Source organism: Garra rufa, chromosome 11, assembly GCF_049309525.1.
Source record: "Garra rufa chromosome 11, GarRuf1.0, whole genome shotgun sequence".
Taxonomy (NCBI): Eukaryota; Metazoa; Chordata; class Actinopteri; order Cypriniformes; family Cyprinidae; genus Garra; species Garra rufa.
Genome location: NC_133371.1, coordinates 48,068,560 through 48,081,446, shown reverse-complemented (window position 1 = coordinate 48,081,446; position 12,887 = coordinate 48,068,560). Strand labels below are relative to the sequence as shown.

Here is a 12,887-nt window from a genome sequence, read left to right as displayed (position 1 = left end):
ATATATATATATATATATATATATATATATATATATATATATATATATATATATATATAATTTTATTTTAAAAAAATTTAAATACTAATTTTCTTTTTTTATTGCGAAAATGTCTACATAAGACAGAAAACAACATAAGGCACAACCACCATAAATACTATAAATAATCAACATAAATATTATACTTCCAACAACATAACAAGAATAAGGGTAAAGAAAAAGAAAAAAGAACAATCAAATAAAGTATGTTAAAATAATAAATATTTGGAGATAGAGAGGCAACGAGATTCAGACTTTCTATTTAGATGTATAAAGTACCTAAAACTCTGAAACATTTTTACAAACTCAGAAAGAAATACATTAAAGGATGGCTTACATTTTTTTCCATTTACATGAAAATGATATTTACCCAACAATAAAACAAAGTTGACAACATCTGAAAAAAAAAAAAGAAAATTTAAATCACACTTAAAAAAGAAGATATCTTGCATAACAAATGAAGAAATTGTTTCCATTTTTATTGATAACCAGCTATGAATATCAACCCAGAATTTAGATTTAACCTGTTAAATCGCATTCCTATTGTTATGTGTTTTAAATCCGAACCCAGTCCTAAAAGGCAAATTAATTATTTATTGCTTTATTGATTGTCATGTAGTTAGTAATAAGAAAATAATAATCGTATGAGGAAAAAAATAAAATAATGAACATTGTTTAGTTTAAAAAATAAAAAATAAGCCCGCTATTCTCCATGGTGCGTCATCCCGCTTTGCGTCATGCGTCATCAGCGTGCGCCGTGCCCTGTTTGGACGAGCAAGTTCGATTCATCGGTGTCACAGCAGCAGGAAGGATGTTTTCAGCAGTGGTTCTGCGCGGTATCGGGAGTCTGACCCGAGCACGAGCCTCGTTCACAGGTATGGAAACACACATGACCGTGTGCTAGCTTCCTGAAGGTTTATTTGCTCATGAAAACCCAGCGCGAGTTTGAGAACGTCGATGACCTTTCATTGGTTTTATTAGATTGAGTCGCGCTCACAGTGTAACGCACCTGACCTATCATTAGTTGGGTCAAAAGGGTTTGTGTTATTATTGTACATTTGTATATATGTGTGTTTGTGTCTGTGTGTATGTATTTGCCCTTCTAATGACCCACATGTACAGTAGATACAGTAATTTAGTCTAAATGTATATTTTTCTGTTTTGTAGCTCCTCTGGCTGTCAGATGTTACTCTCATGCCAAAGTAGAGACAGATGAGGAGTTTGACTCCCGCTGGGTGACATACTTCAGCAAACCAGACCTGGATGCCTGGGAGCTCCGCAAAGGTGACTTTACATTCAAAAATGCAGTAAAAACTGTGAAATAATATTGCTATGTGAATATCTGTTAAACTGTAATCTATTTCTGTGGTCAAAGCTGAATTTTCAGCATCATTACTTAGTCTTCAGTGTCACATGATCTTTTAGAAATCATTCTAATAAGTTGTTTTGCTGCTCAACAAACATTTCGGATTATGATCATTGTTGAAAACAGTTGTGCTGCAGCCTGCACAGTATTTTTGTGGAAATGTAAATTTTTTCCACTTTGTCTTCAGGCATGAACACACTGATTGGCTATGACCTCGTTCCAGAACCAAAGATCCTGGACTCTGCTCTGCGCGCATGCAGACGGTTGAATGATCTGGCCAGTGCTATCCGCATCCTAGAAGCTGTCAAAGTGAGAGAAACAAACGCACAGCTAGAAAATGAGTTTATGCTTTCGTTTGCGTCTCTGTTAAGGAAAAGTTCATCCAGAAATGAAAGATTAGGATGAGTTTGTTTCTTCATCAGGTTTGTAGAAATATGTCATTCCATCACTGTCTCACCAATGGATCCTCTGGAGTGAATGGGTGCCGTCTGAATCAGCTGATAAAAACATCACAATTCTCTACAAGTAATCCACACCACTCCAGTCCATCAGTTAACATCTGGACAAGACAAAAGCTGAAACAAATCCATTTTAATAAAAATCCATCCTTCAGTGTTAAAGTCCATCTCACATCAAAATTCAGCCACATATTTGTTTAGAGCTGTTTTGGTTTATAAACGGTGCTTGATCTGTGCAGATTTCTCTCCTGATTCAGACCACTTTTTTACTGGAGGAAGCGTTATTATAAATTATGGATTAATGATGGATTTGTTTCAGCTTTTGTCTTCTCAAGATGTTAACTAAAAGTGTGCTCACCCTTAAGCCATCCAAGATGATGAGTTTGAAAAGTGTCATTTCATCGCTTGCGCACCAATGCACTGAATGGGTGCCGTCAGAATGAGAGTCCAAACAGCTCATAAAATTATCATAATAATTGAGAAGGCAAAAGCTGAGACAAATCCATCATTAAGATGTTTTGAACTAAAATGCAAGTCCATAGCCGTAATAATGCTTCCTCCAGTGTTAAAGTCCATCTCCTGTTGTCTCTCACATCTCATACCCAGTCACATATGTGACCCTGGACCAAGTCGCTGGGGTATATTTGTAGCAATAGCCAAAAATAAACTGTATGGGTCAAAATTATTGATTTTTCTTTTATGCCAAAAATCATTAGGAAATTAAGTAAAGATCATGTTCCATGAAGATTTTTTGTAAAATTCCTACTATAAATATATCAAAATGTAATTTTTGATTAGTAATATGCATTGTTAAGAATTTAATTTGGACAACTTTAAAGGTGTTTTTCTCAGTATTTAAATTTTTTTTGCTCCCTCAGATTCCAGATCTTCAAATAGATGTATCTCGGCCAAATATTGTCCTATCCTAACAAACCATACATCAATAGAAAGCTTATTTATTGAGCTTTCATATGATGTATACATCTCAGTTTTGTAAAAATTTAACCTTATGACTGGTTTTGTGGTCCAGGGTCACATATTTGTTTAAAGCTGTTTTGGCTTGTAAACAGGGCTTGATCTGTGCAGATTTCTCTCCTGATTCAGTCCAGACCACTTTTTCACTGGAGGAAGTGTCATTATAGATGATGGACTTGTATTTTAGTTAACTTCTCAAGATGTTAACTGAGTGTTGTGGATTGCTTGTGGTTTATTATTGTTTTTATCAGCTGTTTGGACTCTCACTCTGATGGCACCCATTCATTCTAGAGGATCCATTGGTAAGACTGATGACTTATTTCTACAAACCTGATTAAGAAACAAACTCATCCTGATCTTGGATGGCCTGAGGGTGAGCGTTTTTCATTTTTGGGTGAACAATTCTTTTATTTCATTCATAAACATATGCATCTTTAATGGTTTTATTGATCTATAAAGTATTACCAACCACTTATTAATTAAAGGTAACTAGCAGTGAGGTCACAGAGGCATGAAGATCCTAATGTGTTTGAAATGGCCGCTGTATTATTTCTGGACTCTTGTCTTCATTCAGACTGAAAAGGTCATTTACGCTTAATTACAGAACAAGCTATTCCACTGAGGAGCAGAAGGTCAATTATTTGTGACCCCGGACCAAAAAAACAATCATAAGGGTTAAATTTCTCAATTTATCTGAAAACTAAATAAATTATCTTTCCATTGATGTATAGTTTGTAAGGATAGAATATTTGGCAAGATATAGCTATTTAAAAAGCTCAAATCTGAGTGTGCAGAAAAAGAAGTTGTCCAAATGAAGTATTACTAATCAAAAAAAAAATTAAGTTTTGATATTTATGCTAGGACATTTACAAAATATCTTCATGAAACATGATCTTTAATTAATATCTTAGTTAATATCTTAAGATGTTTGTGGTTCCGGGTCATATTTGTCAGAGTTGTTATTAACATGCTCCACACGCTGTGTTGTTGTCGTTTTTTTCTCAGGATAAGTCTGGTCCTCATAAGGAGATCTACCCGTATTTAATCCAGGAGCTCAAACCCACGCTGCAGGAGCTGGGCATCTCCACTCCAGAAGAGCTGGGCATCGATAAAGTCTGAGTCTGCTCACAGATTCCTCAAAGCAGCTAATAAACAAGTTGGTTCCTTTTTCATTTTTTGTTGCCTTTTTTATGCATCAAGTTTTGCCCATGTACTGATGTGTTTCTGTTTGTGTTTCAGGGTTTTTGTGAATTGAATGGGGTTTTCTACCTCTCTGCTCACTGTATGATATTCAGGAAGTCAAACTCAGTCCCGTCCTGTATAAAACATAATGGGCCTAATAAATGAAGCAATACTGAATGAGTGTGTGAGTGTTTTTTTATTTGTGTTTGAATGATTTGTCCTGAGATTATGATAGTTTGTTCAGTTAAAAAAAGATTTCACACATTAAAATGCTAAAAAAAAAAAAAAAAAATGCAATCCCATCACCATCAGAAAAAAATCATTTTGCAGGTTTCTGTGGCTCTTAAGTCTTAATTCGCCCTTCTATGAATAAAGGCTTAAAAACATCATAAATCAGAGCAGAAAGTCTTAAATTCATAAAGTTAAGGCGTTAAATGTTACGTGCACTGCAAAAAGAAATAATTATTTTAAAAAACTTAAATAAAAATAAAAAAGAATATCTTCCTCTGTATTTTTCAAATACAAATATGTAAACTCTTAAATCAATTTTTTTTTTATCCTGAATTAAATTTTAAAGAAAATCTGATATCAGATATTTGTCATTGTTTTAATCATAAACTCTCTTAATATTTATCAATACTCCCTTAATATAATAAAAAGATATATTAAATGTGATGTAATAAAATAACTAAATAACTAACCTTATTAAAATGAATAAAAACAATATTGATTAAAAAAAAAACGATTATTTAAAAAAAAAAAAAAACACTGACTAAAATGAAATTTAAAAAAAAATGAACACAAGGTGTTTTGAAACATGTCTATATAACTTTTGTAAATGTTTGTAACTCTGTTTACATTTTAAAAAAATCATGTTTTTATTGTGTGAGTACGGTGGCCGAGAAGTGCCAAACAAATCACAATTCTGAAAACAAAATTACAAAAATTTAAATCTAAAGACAAAGTAACAATTCAGAAATCATTTGATCCAAAATGGGAATTCAAAGCGCATATGTCGAATCATTTGATCCAGAACAGGACTTTAAAGTGTGAATCGCGAATCATTTGATTCAAAACGGGATTTTAGGCAAGGCAAGTTTATTTATATAGCACATTTCATACACAATGGTAATTCAAAGGGCTGTACATAAGAGGGATTAAAATCATAATATAAAAATTTATCATAATAATCACAACAATAAAAACATTTAAAATGATTTAAAAATTGATTTAAAATTAATTAAAATGGTAAAAATGATTATACATAAAATAATGCAATCTGTTCGGACGTAGCACAGTGCTCATTCAATAAATGCACAACTGAACAGATGAGTTTTGTATTAGCACATCTGATCTCTTCTGGAAGCTGATTCCAAAGTAGCTAAAAGTGGATTCCACTTGTTTTGTGTGAACCCTTGATATTACTAACTGACTCGATCCTAGTGATCTGAGTTGTCTGTTGGGTTTATATTCAGTGAGCATAATGTATGTAGGTCCTAGGCCATTGAGTGCTTGAGTTGTCTATTCCATTTGCACAACAGCATGTGAAATTTGTCAATCAGTGTTACTTCCTAAGTGGGCAGTTTGATTTCACAGAAGTGTGATTGGCTTGGAGTTACATTGTATTGTTTAAGTCTTCCCTTTATTTTATTCTTGAGCAGTGTAGTTGGCTGTTTCCTTCACCAGGAGTATCTAATATAAAGCTGCAGTGGCGGTGGAGCGCCTGTGAGCGGCAGCAGCGCGCAGAATCAGCCGAATGTGTGAATCACGTCAGGCGAAGAAGAATCTCCCTGTTTACAGCAGTGTTTTTAAACTCTATTAGCATGAGTTAGCATGAGTGTGATTTAAGACATGATTTCTCATTTAAACTCTCATTCTGAAACACCGACATGAGCGACACAATGGAGACCCGAGAGCAGCGAACTCTTCTGTCCGAGCGCGAGTCTTCAGCCGCGATGAAGGTGATTTTCATGGATTTTGATCTCAGTCTCTGATCATCTGTTGTGTTATTAAACTCTATTAATAACAATGAAACGTACAAAGCACTCGTTTAGATGAAGATCATATATTCAGGAAGATAAATATCCTCTAGCAGAACTCTGGTTTGTATCCTGTCATCTGGGTTTTTGTGGAGAGTTTAGGCTAATCTTATTTTTGAACAATGTTTTTGTCTCTCTGAATGATAATTTGGGTTGATTTCAAACTGTTTTAACACTATACGAGCCTTGAACGTGCATTGAATTCGTGTTGATGAAATCATTAGAACATATGTGATATCAGAATCAGAAATCAAGTTTATTAGCCAAATAAGTTGAACTAACAAGGAAGCTGGCTATCTAATTTGCACTACAAGTAAGCGTGCTATATCAAATAATAAAGTCACACACACTACAATAAAGAGATTTTTCTTGTTTTAGCACAAAATGTGAACTACAATACAAATGTATGGTGTGTGTGACAGTACAGTTAAAACAAGAAGTTTACACACACCTTGCAGAATCTGCAAAATGTTAATTATTTCAGCAAAATAAGAGGCTCATACAAAATGCATGCTATATTTTTTTAATTTAGTACTGACCTGAATAAGATATTTCACATAAAAGATTTTTACATATAGTCCACAAGAGAAAATAATGGTTTATCATTTATAAAAAATGACCCCGTTCAGCAGTTTAATACTGGTTTGTTCCCTGAATGATCCACAGCTGTGTTGTTTTGTTTAGTGATAGTTGTTCATGAGTCCCTTGTTTGTCCTGAACAGTTAAACTGTCTGCTGTTCTTCAGAAAAATCCTTCAGCTCCCACAAATTTTTTAGTGTTCCAGCATTTTTGTGTATTTGAACCCTTTCCAACAATGAATTTATGATTTTGAGATGCATCTTTTCACACTGAGGACAACTGAGGGACTCATATGCAACTATTACAGAAGGTTCAAACACTCACTGATGCTCCAGAAGGAAAAAACATGCATTAAAAGTGGGGTTGAAAACATTTGAACAGAATTCAGTCTTATTTTTGACTAAATGTCATATTTATTTTCATTTAGTACTGCGTTCAGAAGCTACAGGAGATACTTACATTTCTCCCAGAAGACAAAATAGGTTGAATTTATAATGATCTTCAAATTGCAAAAGTTTTCACCCCCGGCTCTTTAACTGTTCAGGACAAACATGTGACTCATGAACAACTATCACTAAACAAGAAACACAGCTGTGGATCATTCAGGGAACAACACAGTATTAAGAATCAACGGGATGTAAACTTTTTATAATTTAAATATTTTTCTCTTGTGGACTATAAGTAAACATCTTTTATACAAAATATTTTATTCAGGTCAGTACTAAATAAAAAATAACATGCATTTTATATGACCCCTCTTATTTTCCTAAAATAATCAAGGTGTATGTAAACTTCTGCTGGCAACTGTTTAAGTTGGTTAAAAATGCAATTGTTTTGAGAGAACTATTTTAGCAATAACTTTTGATATGAAATCTACCCTTTGTTTGTCAGTTATCTCACTGTGTTGATGAATAAAATTATGCTTGCTCATTAGAGTGCTGAAAACAGTGATCAGCCACAAGCGGTGGAGAAGAGAGGGCCGTATATCATGTCCAAAGCTCCTGCTTTCCATTCCAAGCTCCGTAAGTACTGACAGTTCAGATCACACATTTGCCTCAAACTCATTTCTTAACCTGGGTATGTATTAAAACGAATTTGTGTTTGCAGAGAAGCACAGAGACACAGCCAGACGAGCTCTACAGAAGAGAGGACTGGGCTCAGGGAGGCCTGTGCTTCATCAGCCCCGACACAAACCAAAGACGTGAGTCTCATCACAGCCTGATATCAGCTCAGGATGATTGGAATCATTTTGAGGGAATTTTAAAACATGCTTACAGAGATATTTACATTTTTGCATTTATGCATTAGCAGATGCTTTCATGCATAGTGACTTGAATTGCATTGGATGAATGCATTTAAAAAAAAACTCAGTGCAATTCATGTGAATTTACAGATGCATTAAATTGCATATCATTAACAAACTAAAACCTACTAAAGTTTTTTTTTTAAGTAAAATTAAAAACAAAAAATGGTTAAAACTGTTTAAAGAACAAAAACTTAAAATGACAAAAAATGCAATGAAAAATTGCTATTTTAGTATAAATTAAATAGTTGTATAGGTTTTACTGATATTTAATATTAACGTTTTCTTTTTAAAGTTTTAAAGATTTTGTTGTGTTTTGTTTTTTATTAGTTTTTTTTAACCTATATATCATTTTTATTAACTTATTTCAGTTTTAGTTTATTAATAAAACTAAGTGAAAACTTAAAAAAAACAGTTGAAACTGTTAAAGAAACGGTTAAACATGCAATAAAAATTGTGTTTTTTTTAAATATAATTAAAATAATAATATAGGGTTTATCAATATTTAACATTTTAAAATGATTTTTAGGTAAAGGTTTAAAGGTTTTGTTAGTTTCTTTTTATCTGTATCATTTTTATTAACTTATTAAATTTTAGTTATTTTAGTAAATCAAGTTAAACTAAATGAAAATAAACTAAATGCTGCTTTGGCAACTAGCTGAAAAAAAAAATAAAACTAAGTGAAAACTTAAAAAAGAAACCCATCTCAAACTGTTAAAGAACAAAAAAATTACAACATGCAATGAAAATAGTGTTATTTTAGTATAATTGAAAATAAAATAGGTTTTATCAATATTAAGTTTTTTTGGTTAAAGATTTTGTTGTATTTTATTATTTTTTTTAACTCTATTTCAGTTTTAGTTATTTTAGTAAATCAAGTTAGACTAAATAAAAATAAATAAATAAATGTTGCTTTTTAAGTTTTAAAAATATTATTTTGTGTTAATGTTTATTGTTCTTTTTTTGGTAAATAACTACAACTATAACTGCAACAAAATTAAGACTTTAACTGAAATAGAGAATCTAAAAATAAAATCTAATTCAAATTATTACCATAAATTATAATAGTTTGTCAGTGATACTAAAATATTATTTCTGCGTATGAAATGCAAATCCGTATATTGTGTGTTTTGTTTTATATCATTGATCATCAGTCAGACGGAGCGTAACGCTGTGTCTCTGTTAAAGTAAAGCGTTTGGTTCGTTTCCTGAAGGTCCTGTTATTAATGATTAAAGTGAGTCTGCGGCTGTGTTTCACAGCTCACACTCAACAAACCTTCTTTTATTTCTTTTTAACCACACAAACCGCCTGTAAAAGAGGGAAGGACCCTTTAAACACTGTTGTTCTTCAGTGGACTGTGTGAATATTGTTTCCAGACTGATCTGTGTGTTTCTCTTCTTCTCTCTGCAGTGTGAAGTTCAATAGGGGATACGCAGCCTTGAGTCAGACAGGAGAAGATTCTCTCATCTCACTGGATTCAGACAGGTACGCCAGCCATCAAAACTATACCTGACCTCAAGGATGACATATTCCAGGGACTCGGTTTTGTTAAGTAAAGAGAAATGAATCATTTTGTTTAGAGAAGGAAGTGTGTGCTGATTGATTGGTTTGATGTTTGATTTCATCAGTGATGCAGAGCTGGATTGTTCATCTGGATATTCCTCAGCAGAGGTGAGTTAATACTACTGTTTTAATAAATGGGAAGATAGTTCTCTTAATATTCAGGGTTTGAATGTGAACCGTTATGCATTGATTAGATTTAATACAGAATGTAATATTCTATCGAAAATCATTTCTCAATCACTATTGGATTGCATTGCATTGTTTAATTTTGTACCATTTCAATCTCATCTTTCAAAGACAAATTATTGCATCAGAATTTTATCATATAAGCATCAGCATCTGTTTAAAATTGCATCTTTTTTTAGATTAAAGATTACATTTTAATTAATTAATTAATTTTTTTTATTTCAATTGGGTTAGCAATTCTGACTTTTTTGACTTTCTGTCTCTGAATTCTAAAAGTACATCTTGTAAGGTAACAATTCAGACTTTTGCAATCTATGTTTATTTCTCTCAGTTTGGACTTTTCTTAAAACTTTGAAACAAAATAATACAGAATTGCAAGATATTAACTCATGATTGTGAAAAAAAGGTGCAATTTACTCTTTACTTTGTTTAAAACACAGAATTGTGTGTTGTGTGAGAATTCTAGGGTAACTCAGACTTTAATCTGACTTTATTTCTCACAATTTGGCTTTATTCTTAAAAAAAATTCAGAATCGCAAGATATTAACTTGCGATTGTGAGAAAAAAGGTGCGATTAACTTTTTACTTTTTTTAAAACGCAGAATCGTGAGATAAACTTTTAATTGTGAGGAAAAAGTATTTTTATTGCATTTCACAAAACAGAATTTCAAGATGTTTGTTTTGCAATTCTGACTTTTTTTCTGAATTGTAAATGTACATCTTGTAGGGTAATTGTGACTTTTTATCTCACAATTCAGACTTAATTTTCCTATTTGAGTTTATTTCTCACAAGTTGATTCTTAAAATTCAGAGACAAAAAATTAGCGCGATATAAACTCAAAATTGTGAAACATAAACCTTAGAAAAATTTGAAACCAAAAAATGCAGAATTGCTTGATATTAACTCGTAGCTCTGCGATTAACTGTTTACGTCGTTAAATCACGGAACTGTTAACTTAGATTAAAATGTCACAATTTTTGTTTGCATTTTGCATTGCTTCTCACAAAAACAGAATTGCAAGATGTAAACTTGATGTTGTTTATATTTTGCTATTCTGATATTTTTCTCTGAATTCTAAGTTGACGTTTTGTAGGGTAATTGCGACTTGTTATCTCACAATTCAGACTTTGCAGTCTATGTTTATTTCTCACAGTTTGGACTTTTTTCTTAGTATTTAGAAACAAAAAAATTCAGAAATGCAAGATATTAACTTGTGATTGTGAGAAAAAAGGTGCAATTAACTCTTTACTTTGTTTAAAATACAGAATTGTGTATTGTAAACTTGTGAGGAAGAAAGTCTTAATTGTATTTTTATTGCATTTCACAAAAACAGAACTGCAAGATGTAAATATGAAATAGTTTATATTTCGCAATTCTGACTTTTTTTCTCTAAATTCTAAGTTTACATTTTGTAGGGTCATTGCGATTCAATCTCACCTTTCTAAGACACATTATTGCATCGGAATTTCATCGTATAAACATCAGCATCTGCATTAAATTGCATATTTTTGCTCAGTTTAAGAAAAACTGAGCAGTTTCTCCATTCATATTCTCACTATATCAGACTATATGAGCCATAAAAGCCTGATCGAGCTAATACTTTGGTCTAAGGTTCAAAAAAAAAAAAAAAAAAACATATTTTAGGCTTTACAGTGTATATATAGCTACATAGACATTTTTATATCAGTGATAACAATGTCTCATCATTCTCTCTACAGGTGCATCCAGACCTGAGCAGGCAGCTGTTGAAGGACGGATATCACCTGGATGAAATTCCTGATGATGAAGATCTGGACCTGATTCCCCCTAAAGCCCTGAGCTCCTCCGTCTGCTGCTGCTCTGAGGTTTCCTCCTGCTGCGTGCAGTGATCCAACCTGACGTCTGCCAGAGGTGCTGGTGCTGTGTGAATGGATCAGAAACAATGTTTTTAAGACCACAGAGTCCTTGTTTAAGCCTCAGTCTCATTACTAGAATTACACTTCGTAGCCAAAATCCCAAACACTTCCAGTTTTGAGCTGCATCAGATTTAATCACATCCCTGCTGCTGTCTGTATCTCGTGAAAACACCCGAGAACTGCTCATATATCACCTCAAAAGTTTATTTAGCCCAAATTGTCATTATAGTAATGTATGGAAGTTTGTTTCTGCCACTGGATAACAAAAAAAGGTAATTGTGACACTTTATCTCACAATTCAGACTTCTTTTTTAGTTTATTTCTCACATTTAGGAGTTTTTTTCCTCAAATTTAGAGGAAAAATGTTAAAATGGCAAGGTATTGTAAAATATAAACCTTTGAAATATCTGAAAAAAGTCAGAATTGTGAGATATTAACTTATTGCAAAAAAAGTAATTTTTTGCTACTTTTTTTTTATCTCACAATTTAGACTTTTTCTCACAGTCTAAGTTTATTTCTCACATTTTGGACTTTTTTTTTTCTCAATTTAAAGGAAAAATTCAAGAATGGCAAGATATAATCTCAGAATTGTAAAATATAAACCTTAGAAATATCTGAAAAAGTCCGAATTAGGAGATATTAACTTGTAATTGCTAGAAAAGTGTGCAAAGATTTTTGCTTAAGTAACTTTTTGCAACTTTTTTTTTTATCTCACAATTTAGACTTTTTTTCTCAATTTAAAGGAAAAATGTCAGAATGGCGAGATATAAACTCAGAATTGTAGAACCTTAGAAATATCTGAAAAAGGTCAGAATTGTGATATATTGTGATTGCAAGAAAAAGGCGCAACTTTTATCTCACAATTCCTTTTTATTCCCTCACGTTTAAAGGAAAAATGTCAGAATCGCAAGATATAAACTCAGATAATAAGAGAAAAAGGCACAATTAACTTTTATTTTGGTTAAAAAAACTGAATTGTCAGAATTCAGAAAAAAAAGACAAAGAATTGAGTTAGAAATTTAAATGTCTTTTTTATTTGCAAGACGTAAACTTGGAATTGTTTAGTTTTCAATTCTACATTTTTTTTTTCCTCAGAATTTTACGTTTACATTTTGTCAAGTAATTGTGACTTAACTCAGAATTAGCTTTTTCTCACAATTTAGACTTTTTTTCAGAGGAAAAATGTCAGGATGATAAGATATAAACTACGAATTGTAAGATATTAACTTCATTCAGAGAAAAAAGTCAAAAGAAAAAAGGTTTCAAATAGAGATTAAAATGTTGTCTTTTTTATGTCATT

At 32.1% G+C, this 12,887-nt stretch overlaps 2 protein-coding genes across 2 annotated transcripts; both read left to right on the top strand.

Annotated features, from left to right (window-relative positions):
* Positions 1–795: 795 nt before the first annotated feature.
* On the top strand, positions 796–4,184 carry LOC141345783 (cytochrome c oxidase subunit 5A, mitochondrial-like). The gene is made up of 5 exons (XM_073850683.1): positions 796–914; positions 1,207–1,323; positions 1,593–1,714; positions 3,844–3,994; positions 4,078–4,184. The coding sequence occupies exons 1-4, from the start codon at positions 851–853 to the stop codon at positions 3,955–3,957; spliced, it is 417 nt and encodes a 138-aa protein (XP_073706784.1). The 5' UTR covers positions 796–850; the 3' UTR covers positions 3,958–3,994; positions 4,078–4,184.
* A 1,621-nt stretch (positions 4,185–5,805) lies between these two features.
* Positions 5,806–12,453, top strand: LOC141346060 (protein FAM219B-like). The gene is made up of 6 exons (XM_073850976.1): positions 5,806–5,981; positions 7,573–7,660; positions 7,746–7,839; positions 9,353–9,427; positions 9,571–9,613; positions 11,411–12,453. The coding sequence occupies exons 1-6, from the start codon at positions 5,910–5,912 to the stop codon at positions 11,558–11,560; spliced, it is 522 nt and encodes a 173-aa protein (XP_073707077.1). The 5' UTR covers positions 5,806–5,909; the 3' UTR covers positions 11,561–12,453.
* Positions 12,454–12,887: the final 434 nt, after the last annotated feature.

What these genes read in the sequence shown, in the direction of transcription:
- LOC141345783 (XM_073850683.1), top strand. Translation starts at nt 851, where the DNA reads ATGTTTTCAGCAGTGGTTCTGCGCGGTATCGGGAGTCTGACCCGAGCA. An exon ending in TGCCTGGGAGCTCCGCAAAG is followed by an intron (nt 1,324 to 1,592) that starts GTGACTTTACAT and finishes CTTTGTCTTCAG; the next exon opens with GCATGAACACACTGATTGGC. An exon ending in GCATCCTAGAAGCTGTCAAA is followed by an intron (nt 1,715 to 3,843) that starts GTGAGAGAAACA and finishes TTTTTTTCTCAG; the next exon opens with GATAAGTCTGGTCCTCATAA.
- LOC141346060 (XM_073850976.1), top strand. Translation starts at nt 5,910, where the DNA reads ATGAGCGACACAATGGAGACCCGAGAGCAGCGAACTCTTCTGTCCGAG. An exon ending in TGCTTTCCATTCCAAGCTCC is followed by an intron (nt 7,661 to 7,745) that starts GTAAGTACTGAC and finishes TTGTGTTTGCAG; the next exon opens with AGAAGCACAGAGACACAGCC. An exon ending in CTGGATATTCCTCAGCAGAG is followed by an intron (nt 9,614 to 11,410) that starts GTGAGTTAATAC and finishes TTCTCTCTACAG; the next exon opens with GTGCATCCAGACCTGAGCAG.